Source organism: Hoplias malabaricus, chromosome 16, assembly GCF_029633855.1.
Source record: "Hoplias malabaricus isolate fHopMal1 chromosome 16, fHopMal1.hap1, whole genome shotgun sequence".
In the NCBI taxonomy this organism is placed as follows: Eukaryota; Metazoa; Chordata; class Actinopteri; order Characiformes; family Erythrinidae; genus Hoplias; species Hoplias malabaricus.
In genome coordinates, this window is record NC_089815.1 from 12044550 (window position 1) to 12060640 (window position 16091).

General features: G+C 36.6%; 1 protein-coding gene across 1 annotated transcript; it reads right to left on the bottom strand.

Moving 5' to 3' along the window:
* Positions 1-1092: 1092 nt before the first annotated feature.
* Positions 1093-9017, bottom strand: fbxo22 (F-box protein 22). The gene is made up of 7 exons (XM_066647656.1): positions 8827-9017; positions 6971-7103; positions 5600-5687; positions 3857-3961; positions 3468-3620; positions 3205-3370; positions 1093-3095 (listed from the first exon to the last, which is right to left on the bottom strand). Exons 1-7 carry the CDS (start codon positions 8955-8957, stop codon positions 2702-2704), a joined length of 1170 nt encoding a protein of 389 aa, XP_066503753.1. The 5' UTR covers positions 8958-9017; the 3' UTR covers positions 1093-2701.
* Between the last annotated feature and the right edge of the window lie 7074 nt (positions 9018-16091).

The following is a 16091-nucleotide window of genomic DNA, read 5'->3' on the forward strand; positions in this document are numbered from 1 at the left end:
GTGCTGATATAGAATATTATCATCAGCACAAAATAATTTTTTTTCATGTAACATTATTTTAATTCAAAATTCAAATATTCTCCCTCTTGTTATTGTATGGTAATAGTGGTGTAGTAACAAAAATGACAATAGTCATTTTATTCAACAGAGAATAGCATATAAAATGTAGTTGCTTGAATATGGCAAGTGAGAAGGATTTATTGGTCACTGTTTTTTTTGTTTCAACAGAACATGGATCATTAATAATAATAATGTCAATAATAATCTAATGTTTCTTAAAAACAAATCTTTCCTCTTTAGGAGAAAGTGCAAGTCTATTCTCCCTGCTCTTCAGAAAGGTCTCAACAGAGACAGTGTTTTAGTGTCTGATGTTTTGCTTCGGGGCATGAGTGCAGGTGGAAAGACGGTGACCAAACAGAATCTCTTTATAAAGAGCTCACCAAGACCATGTTCTGGCAAAACACCACTCTTGCTTCTAAAAGCCAGATTTACCACAGTCCATAGGGAATGTGTGGATGTGTGGCTTGACTGTGGCCTATATATGCATGTGTGTGTTGTGTGTAGCTGGAGCAGTAGCTGGCAGGTGTTGGAGACAGATGTTTTTCACCACTTTCTCTCTGTGGAATGGAGCCCAAAGCCCAGGCCTGTGTGTTTCTGACAGAGCTGAAAGAACACAGCATTAGCACTACCCTAAAAGCATTTCTGTTAGAATCGATCCCGTGGCTAACTGCCTAAAAAACACCTCAAAATGGCTCCAGGGTGACCTCAGGGCTACCTGACCACAGCTACAGGAAAGCGCTTGCTTCTTCACATTGATCTGATGCTGTGTGTATTGCTTGTTCCATTTCAAACAAGACCACTGTTATTGTTTGTTGTGAGGGTTTTCTGACCCCAGCTTTGGTTTCAGGAAGTGAAGTACATGATTTATTTCTTATATGACATTTTATAAGCTTTTAAATATGGACCAGGCAAAAGTGTTACATTTGCACAGTTGCAACTTGGGGCATCATTAATAATAGAAAAACCTTATACTTTCGGATTGTGTTATTTACTACCTAAACATATTAACATGAATGATAGTGGATTCCTTTAGACATACAAGCTGATGTGTCCAATGTTGTTGTGGGGATAAGTGCTATAAGCAGTCAAGTTTATTTAAAATAATAATAATGGATTTCACTGTTATAGGAACCAAACAATAAAACCTACTTATGCAGTATTTGTCAGCGACGCCTGGTAGAAATAATTATCTGGTGCCGTAAACAAGATGGATGCAGAGTAAACCAAATTTCGGAATAAGAACACATTGCTGTCTCTAGTCATGTGACCAATAACGATCGTTAAACAAAGATGACAACATTTTCAAAGATGACAAGCGATTTAAACTATCCTGACGTTAATGTAAACTCACAGAGATTTAGTTTTACACTACTATTACAAATAAAGATAATATGCACACATTTATTTATTTAATTATATGTAACAGGTGGGTCTAGAGCCTACTCGGAATCACTGGGCGCAAGGCACGAACGCACCCTGGAGGGGGCGCCCCTCCTTCACAGGGCCGCACACATTAATCTGAAGGGAAATCTACCAAGCAACCACAACCATTTTATCATTAATCAAAACTACTTAACTAGATGACATAAATAATTGTTATAATATAATAAAAGTAATTATGACAGTGATTAGATGCATCTAAACAAACACACTGGATTGCAGTATATTTAATGTATTGTGCCTTTGCAGTATAAAAGCCATCACTCGACCTCTGAATGTTTAAAACTATAAATCATAACCATTTCTTCTAAGATTTCTGAATTTCATTTTAATTGTCAAAAGAGAAAAATAAAGATAAAAGTAGTTACTCTGATTTAAAGTCTTGATTCATGTGTCATATTGTACTATTTCAGCAAATTATTCAAAACTATTAGAGAAAAGAAAAAAAACAGGTCTTAGGTTTGTATCTTCACTTAACAATGCCATCTGCTGTGGGTGCAGTGGTTTAGACACAATGACCAAATTTTCTGCTTAAATAAGATACAGAGGTTTTGAAATGAACATTGCTTTTGATTTGTTTAGAAATAGAACATAAGACATGAGCAATACTTAATAAAAACAGGAAAGAAGATCCTCACTGAACAGGCAAGTAATTGTCTTAGAAGAGCCTATGCATATCTTGTAAATGTTTAGCAGTCCTGAACAGAAGAAAAGCATGTGTATGCATAGATAGTCATTACATTACTTTTTTCTTGACTACATAACAATGGAATGTTTGTTCCCACACAGTCAGGAAATTACACTGTTCTTGTTAAGCAGAAGAACATTTTCCTAACAGCTTCCAGAGTACTGTTTTTACCAATTCTTGAAAAGAAAAAACTCAGTACTTCTAACAGTAAATTTAAGAAAGTTACAGTTATAATTTAGGATCAAGATGAACTCCTGAAGGACACCTGAAAAACAACAGGAGATATCAGTCCAATTGCAAGACCAAGGTTAACACCATGCAAATCAAACAAGATAATTCCAAACTGCTTTTATATTGGACATGACCATACAGATGAGAATTTATTATCTCTCCAATTTTCTGTTGGAGAGAAAACAGAATGAAAGCTACTGACAGAAGAAGCTCTGCAGCCTGAAATAAAGTGTTGGATTTCAGACAAAACCAGAATTATCCTTGTGTGTGAACAAATACAGCTCATCCTAGGTGTACCAGGCTCATAACGGTGGTGTAACCATGCTGCAGTCCATTTGCATCTGTTTCACTCAGCGTATAGTTCTCTTTAACAATGCGGTCACATCCAATCTCTCCATTTCCAAAGAAACCAAAGAGCGGCACATTGGGGAAAACCTTTCGGAATGTGTCAGGCTCAACGTTGCATTGGTTATTGTAAAGGTTGTGTCCACGGGCTACGCAAGCAAACATAAAGCCAATGGTGTTTTTCTCTGGGATGTTGGCTGCCTTTAGCCGACGGATGGTGACCTCTGCCTCTTTGGCACTGGTAACATCCTGATCCAGCAGCACCGAGGCACCCTGTATTCTGGATCCACTCAAAGCAAGACCTACCACTCCAAAAGACCCTGGGGTACAGCTGGACACAGCACACACACACACACAAAGACACAGACACTTCACAAACTGAACACTTCTGATCAGAAACTTATTAAGAATTGCACAGGATGTCATCTTCTTTAACTTACCAGTCCTTTTGCTGGGCAAAGGCCTTTTCTACGTGGCCACCAGCAATGAGTACATTACTCCGTCCCAGGGGCTCCAGCAGCTGGTTGAGAAAACGAGCAGCTCCGGATTTGTAGGAATCATAACCAAATATTAAAACCACCTTCAGGTCAGGGTTATTAACTAACCCTATAAATGACAAAATATGAAAAACCCATTCAACATTTTATGTAATGGGAGCTTTTATGCACGCAAATCAATATATTCTTGAACCATAGAAGTTCACCTGCTTCCTCCAAAGAGGTCTGGCTAAAGCTCTTTTTGCAGAAATGAAACGGCCGAATGTGGACTCCCTCTATAGCGGGAAACAGAAGGCTAAACCCAGATCCACCAGACGTAATCTCCTGAGGGGGATTACAGGCCATGTTGCCAGGTGTCACTGTAAACAAAACAAATGAGAATTAAAAAAAATATATAAAAGGAACATAAAGAAACATTGAGATGAAAATAAATAAGTCAATATATGAATGAATAAATAAAAACATACACACACAGCTCATACATTAAAATATCGGTCGGTCTATTCAATCATTTTATGTGTTTTTAGACATTTTTAGCCTATCTTGAGGATTATTGCCACAAAAATAATTCAGCAAATTGTATTAAAAAACTTACACACAATTCCTGGAGCAGTGATGCATAAAATGTCACAGAACTTAGGGAACAAGCATCTCAGTTTGGCCCGAGCATCTTCCTCTTCCCCTTCCTGGCACTTCCTGGCTACATTAACAGATTATAGAATTATGAAATAAATAAATAATAAATAATTATTCAATTAATTAACACAGTGTTTAATAAACATACACACCAAACAGCCACAGGGATAAAACCACTGATATATGAAGTATATATGTATAACTTTCTGACCAAAACTTTATGCCCATATTACTTAGTCCTTGTCAAAGTCACACCCATTTTTCCTGCTTCCAATACATCAACTTGCTGCCTAATATATCACACCCCCTGTCAGATGTCAATGTATTCGTGTTCGGTTAATGGTATAGATATAATCTACTAATCTTGCAGGTAATTTTGTAATGGTTCTAGGAAGTGACATTTTCTGAGGGTATATAAAGAAAACCTCAGCCCAATTCAATCATTAATACTGTTGCAATTTCTATTAAATCTAAACCATAATGAGTAACACAAGTATGCTGATGAAAATCAAGCATCATGCTGTGCATCACTGGGGATTTCATGAAATTAGACATCTGCCCTATAGCCTACATTTAGCCCAGTATGATTCTTACCCAAATTTGAAGATAATTCTGATGACAGCAATAAATGATCATTTTTTGGAGTAAAAGTGAAAGGTATTTATTTCTCAGGTAACTGAAAAGCTAGTTACTATATCTAATAAAAGTATAGAAGTTAAGTGTGATTACTTAGAAAAATATATTTCATATGTGTTTACTTCATAATTATACATAGAATGTCCCTTGTATACATCAATCAGCCATAGCATTAAAGATTCCTGCTTGTCTTCCCATTTTATTAGCTTCATTGACCATACAGGTGTACTTTGTAGTGTTGTCCATCTGTTGTTCTGTATACATTCTTTGCCCTTTTTCATCGTCCTTCAATAGTTAGGGCCACCACAGAGCAGGTATTATTTGCATGGTGGATCATTCTCAGCGCGGTAGTGACACTTTAGCATGTTGCGCTGATGCAAGTGGATCAGAGACAGCAGTGTGGCTGGAGTTCTTAAATACTGTGCCCACTCAATCTCCACTCTATTAGACACATTTACCTTGTGGACAACTTGTAGATGTATAGTTTCTTTTAGTCATTTTCAAGTCCTTACTCAGAATGCTGCCCTTTGGACACTGCTGGCTGGATATTTTTGGTTGATGGACAATTCTCAGCCCAACAATCACTATGAGGCACTTAAAACTTCAACAGCACTGCTATGTCTGATTCACTCACACTAGTCGAACTAAAATTAAACAGCACCAAGGCAGTGTGACTGCGGCCCTAAGGACAATCCAGATTATTTTTTCATTATTATTCATTTTTGGTTGGTTAAATACTTAGTTCAGTAGTGAAAAGTGTGTTTAAAATCTCCAGCAGCACTGCTGTATCTGATTCACTCAAACGTGTGCAACACACACTAACAATGCTGTGTCAATGCAGTACTGAGAATGAATCCACCACCCAAATCATAATTGCTCTTTAATGGTAATATTGTGGTCCTGGCCAATGATGAGCAGGGTAAACCGAGGCTAAAATATATGCAGAGCACAGATGTACTTCAGTCTGTAACTACTGAAACACAAATAGCATCTGTATGGTAAGAGGGTCTGATAAAATCATCAGTGTACAAAGGAAAAATTAGACAACTGTTTTATTAAGGTTTACCTTTTTTGTGTCTAAAGGAACAATTATTTCCAGTGGAAATGTCACTGTCTATCATTATTAGTGCAGTCTGGGGCAACAGATAGATATTCTGCAAATTCAAAGACAGATAATAAAAGCATATATTAATTATTATAAGTTAAATGCCACACTTTTATTTGATTTGTAGTAAAGCTAAAGTAAACAGCTGCATGTACACCCTAACTCAAATTTATAAGTGCTCCAAAAGTAATATACAATAGTAATTAAAATAAAAAGCAAACATCAGTAATGACATATGCTTTAGTATGACAATAATTTCCTTTATCACAAATGTGTTTCACTCTTCACAAATGAATACATCCCAATCTGTTTTTCATGGTCTGCAGTTTGTACAAATACAGTAACATTCATAAATACATGTTTTGGTTTTCATAGATATATCATAATATACGTGAAAATAAATAAATTTGTAAAAATTTACATTGCATATATTTGTAAAGTCGAAGTCTCGAATTTAATATATGTTTGTATATTGTTGAATCTGTATTTGTGAATCAAGTCACTCACGTGTTTTCCGTGACGTGTATTTGTTCATTTCCTCTCGCGGGTTTTTGGATTTTGGGACTTTCATTTCGCATTTCACCCGATTCAAATACAAACGCAGCCTGATCCAACCACAAATGTGGCCAACAGGCGAACGAGCCACCGCTGGGTGGCACTGTTGTTTTAGGACGTGAGGAGCCAACTTAAATGGAGATGCATATGCGCAACATTTAATGCGGAAGTTCGAACAAAATTTGAACAAATTTGCATTTGTAAAGTATTTTGAGACTAATCTCTCTCCATATATTTTGTTTTGATGACAGCTTTGCACACTCTTGGTTTTCTCTCAATCAGCTTCATGAGGTTGTCAGCTGGAATGGTTTTCAGCCTCATCATGAGTTAATTTGTAGAACTGCTCAACTTCTTAATGTATATGAGGCCATAACTTGGGTTGTGCAGAGGTAGAGTGTGTACACGGTTCTATACAGTGACTAATGATATTATGTGCCCAAACTTTTGACTGGCACTTTATACAACCCACATCTCTGGAAAATTTTGGATTTTTTTTTATAAAATGTAATAAAATATAAGTGATTTCTACTTTATTTGCATGTTATGTACTGCCCAGTTTTTTATAAACTGATGTCTGCAATGAAAAATTAAACAATTTAAAAGGCATTCCACTAAGTACATGCACATCACAATCTACAAATCTAAAATATATGGTGATTGTGTAAGACTTTTTATATCAAGGACAGCATGCTTAACACAATGTATCCATTCAAGTTGCTTCAAAAACTCTATTGTTACTATAATGACTAAGGAGTATAGGCACAAATGTCACCTGACCTCCAGGCGTTCTTCCAGAGTTTCAAGGAGGATGTGTGCATCATACTGGGATGTGCCAAAAGCAGATATCCAGCTCATGTTCTGTTGAGTTTTCAGGACTCTGCATGCACAGTTCCTCCATAGCCTACTAACCCTGAAAAAAAGACACAAACAGTTAACATGCAGTAAAACACTACTCGTGTAGAGTATTGTCAGACTCAGAAGGACTGTAAGATTTGGAGAAAATATGTGATTTTTTTTAAACCAATAAGGAAACTTTTTTTTGCTAATTCTCTTATAACGTAAGGTCCAAGAGCCTGATACAGGATGCAGAATTTATGGTTTAGCCTAATAAATGAAGCCCAGGTTTCAGGACTGTCCAATAGAAATGCCCTCATTGATTGGACACATTTGACTTGAGGCTAAATAAAAAAAGAGCTGAGGAATATTCCTGCTTGATTTTCCTCAACTATGGACTTAAGATATCTGGCTAAATGAGAAATCTTATATTATGAAAAACTCTCCAGGTCTGTTTTTTTTAACAGCTTTCTTTCATTTGGGGCAGAAGGGTTGCTTCTGATTAATCAAACTCAACCACCAGTGTTGGTGGGTTAATTTTCTTAGTAGGATAGAATACATATCACACTCTTGCATTTGTACATGTGCAATATAAAACCTATTAATTTAATAGGCCTGTTTATGCAAAAGTATAAAGTGAAACCTACTAAATTTTTATCCAGCCCCACTTCAGCTGAAGCAAATACTTTGCATACACCTAGGTTAAAGATGTTCAGTTTTACACAACTATAGATATTTCATGTCTCTGTGAAAGTTAGTATGGGACGTTACTTATGGAATTAATTTTTTGCACCTCAGATGTCATTTAAAACTAGATTCAAGACAGATTTACTTCATTACTAATTATTAATTGCTTAAATAATTCACTATATCAGACTTTGAGGAAGATGGTATTTATTGCATAGCTGGAGCCTACAACAAACAAATAAATTAATACATAAAATGTACCAGCTTACAGTGGGAATGGTACAATTGTGAGCACAGTCAAAGACTCCAGGAACTGTTTACAGCTCTGCATAAAATGTATGAATTTCCTGGCCACATATAGTATTCTTAGGCCTCATCCACCTACACTGATCAGCTATAACATCTTGTTGTTTATTTTATCAGCTCCACTGACAATATAGGTGCTCTGTCTAGTACTACAATTACAGTCTACCTGTTACTCTGCACATTTTTTTGCCAACATCCTCTAGTTTGATATGAAATGTATGGAACTGGAAAGACTGAACTTTAAGTTTTTAGCCTTGTTGTGCACAGTATGTATAGAACACAAAAACCCAAAGGTATATTATTAGTATAAATCCATGGCACAGCAAGCTTTTTCACATTTTTTTCAACGCACTGGGAAATAAATAACCCATGTTTACTTGTACTTCCAATTCAAAGCAAAAAAAATCCAAAAGTCACAGAATTTTGCTATGAAGATTATATTACGGATTTTAATATTTATTCATTTAACCATTTCTTCCACTTCTCATACATAGAAATGTTAGGTTTTACTGTACGTGGAACATATGTGATCATGCGACCAATTTGGTAGCTATAATTTTAAAGAACTTCACTAGCATCATCCCGTGTGTTTTGATACTATTACTGATAAGTCAAGATCATTTTAAGAAATTTTCAGGCGACACAAATAAAATTAATAACGTAACTGAGCACAACATTTCCTGCACTGAAGACTGAATAATGTTTCTCTCTGTTTGCTATATTAGCTAGCTGTTAGCTGATTAGCACTAATCTCAAACTCCTAACGTGAGCTAACTCGAACAAAACAACACGGTAATTCTCAGAACCTCGATATCCGCAGCAGAGCTTTAGTCGGCACGAAGCTCAGGACCCTCTCCACCACTTCAGCCACGTTACTAAGTACGTATCCAGCTTTACTCTCTAAACAGACGCTCGAAGAAGCGGAGTCTTCTGCCATTTTCGAAATAAAAACAGTGTTAAACCTCAACACATCTGACTAGCTGCGCGAAGACGGTGTGAACACTAGAGCGCGCAGCACAACAGCAACTGCAAATTTACTTTCAAAATAAAAGTCCCAAATTCACGAATAAATGGAATTAATGAAAGAATAATATACACCGATCAGCCATAAGATTATGACCACCTGCTGGTTTCTACACACATCATTCTCTCAGCTCCACTGACCAGTCAGTGGCACTTTGTAGTTTTAAAATTACAATCTATAGTTCATCTCTTGCTCTGCATAAATTGCTAGCCTTCTACCACCCTGTTCTTCAATGTTCAGGACCACCACGGAGCAGGTATGATTTTGGTGGTAGATCATTCTGCAGTGACACTGACGTGGTGGTGGTGATGTGTTGGGGTGTGTTGCACTATATGAATGGATCAGACACAGCGCGGCTGCTTGAGTTTTTAAAGCCCTCAATGGCACTGCTGGACTGAGAATAGTCCACCAACCAAAAATATCCTGCCAACAGCGTCCTGTGTGCAGCATCCTGTGTCCAATGTCGAAGGATTACAGGATGACCAGCACAAACTCCAGCAACAGATGAGCTTCTTTCCACTCTGACTTTACATCTACAAAGTGAACCAATGATATGGGTGTGTCTAACAGAGTGAAAAAGGGTGGATAGGATTTTTTTTTTTAACTTGAGCAGCACTGCTGTGTCTGATCCACTCATACCAGAGCAACACACACTAACACTACAGAACTACAGAGTGCTCCTGTCTGGTAAGTGGGACTGAGAGAATGGACCGTAAAATGTAAAAACAAGCAGGTGGTCATAATGTTATGGTTAGTGTCTGTATGTATACACGGACTACACGGAATCACTGGGTATAAGTAGGGGGCGCCAGTCCTTCACAGTCTTTCTCACACATTCACTCACACTAATGGACACTTTTGAGTCTCCAATCCACTTACCAACGTGTGTTTTTGGACTATCCCAATAAACATTTAGCCGTTGATTCGACGTTGAAATAACGTAATGACTGCCGTCTAATCAACGTTGGAACGTCTAATCACTTTGGAAACTGACGGTCAAGCTATCCGCGTTTCAAATCCGAATGCACGTATAGGCGCGTCATTACGGTTTTTCATTGCGGAGAACACCACATCCGCTTTGGCACAGATAGAGAGTCTGAAACCCGCGTTTGAGCAGCGATGTCTGTTACTAAATAAATGCACGCGTTTGAGCAGCGATGTCTCTGTTACTAAATAAATGCACGCAATTCTAAAATGGACTAAATGGGCTAAAATTAACAAGCCATTAGGAATATATTTCGTTTTAAATCTCTTTAAAGAGGCAAAACACGCTTTGATTATTTCATACATTTACGTATTTTTTTTTTACTTTTCTATAAACACTTAACTGGCTTTGAATAGTAATCCTGGTGGACATGTAGAAATACAGATTACATGTTACTGTCATTAAACAGGTAGCTCACTGTATAATATTCTCATGGATTTATACTGAATACCTACCAATATGGATTTCTCAAAAACTACCAATAATGCCTAAACCATTCCACTGTCATTAAACAGAGGGACCTCGAGGCTATTACCTGTATGATTTTGGTAGAATTTCACTGTGTACTTTTCTCATAAACTCATACTGAATATTACCAATATGGATTTCTCAAATATTACCCATAATGCCTAAACCATTCCACTGCCATTAAACAGAGGGACCTCTTGGCTATTACCTGTATGATTTTGGCAAAATTTCACTGTGTACTTTTCTCATAAAATCATACTGAATACATTCCAATATGGATTTCTCAAAAATTACCCATAATGCCTAAACCATTCCACTGTCATTAAACAGAGGGGCCTCTTGGCTATCAGCTGTATGATTTTGGCAAAATTTCACTGTGTACTTTTCTCATAAACACATACTGAATAGTACTAATATGGATTTCTCAAAAATTACCCATAATGCCTAAACTATTCCACTGTCATTAAACAGAGGGGCCTCTTGGCTATCAGCTGTATGATTTTGGTAGAATTTCACTGTGTACTTTTCTCATAAACACATATTACATAGGTACTGATATGTATTTCCCAAAAATTACCCATAATGCCTAAACCATTGTACTGTCATTAAAAAGAGGGACCTCTTGGCTATTACCTGTATGATTTTGGTAGAATTTCACTGTGTACTTTTCTCATAAACACATACTGAATATTTACTAATATGGATTTCTCAAAAATTACCCATAATGCCTAAACCATTCCACTGTCATTAAACAGAGGGGCCTCTTGGCTATCAGCTGCATGATTTTGGTAGAATTTCACTGTGTACTTTTCTGATAAACACATACTGAATATTACCAATATGGATTTCTCAAAAATTACCCATAATGCCTAAACCATTCCACTGTCATTAAACAGAGGGGCCTCTTGGCTATCAGCTGCATGATTTTGGTAGAATTTCACTGTGTACTTTTCTCATAAACACATACTGAATATTACTAATATGGATTTCTCAAAAATTACCCATAATGCCTAAACTATTCCACTGTCATTAAACAGAGGGGCCTCTTGGCTATCAGCTGCATGATTTTGGTAGAATTTCACTGTGTACTTTTCTGATAAACACATACTGAATATTACCAATATGGATTTCTCAAAAATTACCCATAATGCCTAAACCATTCCACTGTCATTAAACAGAGGGGCCTCTTGGCTATCAGCTGCATGATTTTGGTAGAATTTCACTGTGTACTTTTCTGATAAACACATACTGAATATTACCAATATGGATTTCTCAAAAATTACCCATAATGCCTAAACCATTCCACTGTCATTAAACAGAGGGGCCTCTTGGCTATCAGCTGTATGATTTTGGTAGAATTTCACTGTGTACTTTTCTCATAAACACATACTGAATATTACTAATATGGATTTCTCAAAAATTACCCATAATGCCTAAACCATTCCACTGTCATTAAACAGAGGGGCCTCTTGGCTATTAACTGTATGATTTTGGTAGAATTTCACTGTGTATTTTTCTCATAAAGTCATATTACATATTTACTGATATGGATTTCTCAAAAATTACCCATAATGCCTAAACCAATGTACTGTCATTAAACAGAGGGACCTCTTGGCTATCAGCTGTATGATTTTTACAGAATTTCACTGTATATGCTTCGCATAGATAAGAAAGATATTTTCTGAAGCCCATGGGAAAGGACCTTGTGCATTTTCATATCATATGGCAAAAGCATTTGAGTTACAGTTGTTTTTCTGTGATGCTTGGAAGGCAGACTGCACAACTGTTTTTAAACAGAATCTGGAAATACACAGTAATTCAAGTTCTTCATAATTTTGATAATTATTAACATTCAAGTTGTTAGGATGTTGGAGTTGGGGGTAGTTAGAGGTGGTTCGGTATATGTTGGAAACTAACCCTAGCTGTCTATGTTTTTGAACATAACCTACATGACAACCAATCAAATGAGAGCATCCATCCGCTACAGAGCAACCCAGAGTACAGCATGCCATGCTTATGTAACTGCAGGGAAGAGACCACGGATGCAACAGCAGAATATATAGTGCCTTGCGAAAGTATTTGGCCCCCTTGAACTTTTCAAACTTTTGCCACATTTCAGGATTCAAACATAAATATATGAAATTTTTATTTTTTTGTGAACAATCAACAAGTGGGACACAATCGTGAATAAAATAAAATATCAAATAAAAAACTGAAAAGTGGGGCATGCAATATTATTCGGCCCTCTTAATAATATTGCATATTTTATTTTATTCACGATTGTGTCCCACTTGTTGTTGATTCTTCACAGAAAAATTAAAATTTCATATATTTGTTTGAATCCTGAAATGTGGCAAAAGTTTGAAAAGTTCAAGGGGGCCAAATACTTTCGCAAGGCACTATATATTCTGCTGTTGCATCAGTGGTCTCTTCCCTGCAGTTACATAAGCATGGCATGCTGTACTCTGGGTTGCTCTGTAGCGGATGGACGCTCTCATTTGATTGGTTGTCATGTAGGTTATGTTCAAAAACATAGACAGCTAGGGTTAGTTTCCAACATATACCGAACCACCTCTAACCCCCCCAACTCCAACATCCTAACAACTTGAACGTTAATAATTATCAAAATTATGAAGAACTTGAATTACTGTGTATTTCCAGATTCTGTTTAAAAACAGTTGTGCAGTCTGCCTTCCAAGCATCACAGAAAAACAACTGTAACTCAAATGCTTTTGCCATATGATATGAAAATGCACAAGGTCCTTTCCCATGGGCTTCAGAAAATATCTTTCTTATCTATGCGAAGCATATACAGTGAAATTCTGTAAAAATCATACAGCTGATAGCCAAGAGGTCACTCTGTTTAATAAGAGTAGAATGGTTTAGGCATTATGGGTAATTCTTGAGAAATCCATATCGGTATATATTGAGTATGACTTTATGAGAAAAGTATAGAGTGAAATTTTAACAAAATCATACAGTTGGTAGACAAGATGCCCCTCTGTTTAATGACAGTAGAATGGTTTAGGCATTATGGGTAATTCTTGAGAAATCCATATCGGTAAGTGTTCAGTATGACTTTATGAGAAAAATACACAGTGAAATTCTACCAAAATCATACAGTTAATAGCCAAGAGGCCCCTCTGTTTAATGACAGTGGAATGGTTTAGGCATTATGGGTAATTTTTGAGAAATCCATATTGGTAATATTCAGTATGTGTTTATGAGAAAAGTACACAGTGAAATTCTACCAAAATCATACAGCTGATAACCAAGAGGTCCCTCTGTTTAATGACAGTGGAATGGTTTAGGCATTATGGGTAATTTTTGAGAAATCCATATCAGTAAATAAGTAATATGACTTTATGAGAAAAATACACAGTGAAATTCTACCAAAATCATACAGGTAATAGCCAAGAGATCCATCTGTTTAATAACAGTGGAATGGTTTAGGCATTATGGGTAATTTTTGAGAAATCCATATCAGTAAGTATGTAATATGACTTTATGAGAAAAGTACACAGTGAAATTCTACCAAAATCATACAGCTTGTAGCCAAGGGGCCCCTCTGTTTAATGACAGTGGGATGGTTTAGGTATTATGGGTAATTTTTGAGAAATCCATATTGGAATGTATTCAGTATGAGTTTATGAGAAAAGTATACAGTGAAATTTTGCCAAAATCATACAGCTGATGAAAAACCGTAATGACGCGCCTATACGTGCATTCGGATTTGAAGCGCGGATGGCTTGACCGTCAGTTTCCAAAGTGCGGATAGCTTGACTCCAGTTAATATTTGGGTGGTGGATCTTCTTTAGCACTGATACTGATGTAGTTGTGCTGTGTTACTGTGTGTGGCACAGATGTGAGTGGGTCAGACAACAGTGATCCTGGAGTTCACCGGACAGTGTATTCGACACACCTACCCTGTTGGCCCACCTTATCGGTGTAAGGTCAGAGAGACAACTTGCTTGCTGCTGCACGGTCTGTGCTAAGTATCCTCTAGTCCAGTGGTTCCCAAACGTTTTCTGCAGTGCCCCACTTTGTATATGAAAACATCTTCAAACACCCTCCCACATTCCGACACTTACAAGTCTTTTGCTTCTAGACATCACTGGAATTTTTTTCAACACTAATTCATACAAAACTACAACTTGTTACTTGTTACAACTTATTACTTTTACAGTGGAATTATTACAAGTGACATGCATTATGTATTTCACTGTGTGTAATCAACTCTAACCAGCGCCACCCAAAGTCTAATACAACACCAAAACTTCAGTGTCACTCCAGTAATTAAAATGGTCCACTACCTAATACTTTCTTCACCTTGAAGAACAGGCTGAATGGTGGTTAACAGCAATAGTTACACTAGTTTGTAACAAGGGGTCAGAGAGTCCACAAGACAAAAGGAACACCAAAAATCAGAAAGGGAGGCCAAGCAAAATGATTAAAAAATAAAGAAAAAAATAATTAAAAGGGCTAGAAACAGAGAAAAGCTTGGAATTGCAGCAGAATTGATAACACTTCACAGGGAACTGAGGGGATGGAGTGACTTTTTAAACCTGGGGAAATGACGAGGTGCAAGTTAGCTCAATCTCGTAGTCATGGGAACCCCTCAGTACTCTGAGGAGTAGGACCTCTATTGTCCAGGATGTATCAACTCAGCGTTTACATTTCTTTTTGTTCAGTGTCGTCTTAATTATAGTCAAAACACACAAAAATTTCCAAACCACAGATGCTGTGTTTTTCTTTGGTACCAGCTGCTCTAGTCGCTTGGTTGACATCAGCGTTTAGGTGGGGACATAACAGAATAAAAATAATCAATACAACATATATAGACACGATTATGTTGAATAGAAGTTCGGAATGTCCATTACGATTATTTTTCGATGAATTGCCCAGCCCTACTCTAATTCATTTTAATAGACATTTGACTACATCATGCAGTGCATGGAAGGATTGTGGACTTGCCGCCCAGTGAGAAATTTCAGCAAAACTTTGTATGCAAATCACAAAAATCATAACATTATATTTTGTATACTTTATTATCAGGTATAAAATGGCACATAGCACAGCAGATTAGGTCTGGTATATTTAGAGCACTAGTAACAACACTGAACCCTTGTTGCCATGACAAAACATTTTATTTAGTGACAAAACAGAGGAATATTGTTAACTGGAATGTAGAAACTTCTGTTTCATGCCATCAAAATAATAAATTTAAATAAATTTTGTGAAAAAAATACAGGCACTTAAAACTCAATAACGTTTGTATTTAAGATTAAACAAAGAAAGAGAAACATGCAATTAACATTATATAAACAGATACAAACAAAAATATGTTGCTGTATAACATTTTAATTAAATTTAAAATTTTCAGGCCAGTGGGATCAGACGCAATCAATTGTAAACATAAAATTGGTAAACCTGAGGAAAGCATGTCTGCATAGTCCATACAGTCTCCCTAAAGCGTCACATTAAGATTCTGTGTGTTGAAATCAACTGTGTCTGATTAACATATATAGAAGTATACTATCTTAATTAAGTGCTTTTTAACTTCTGTATATTCATTAGAACATGGTCCAAATGTA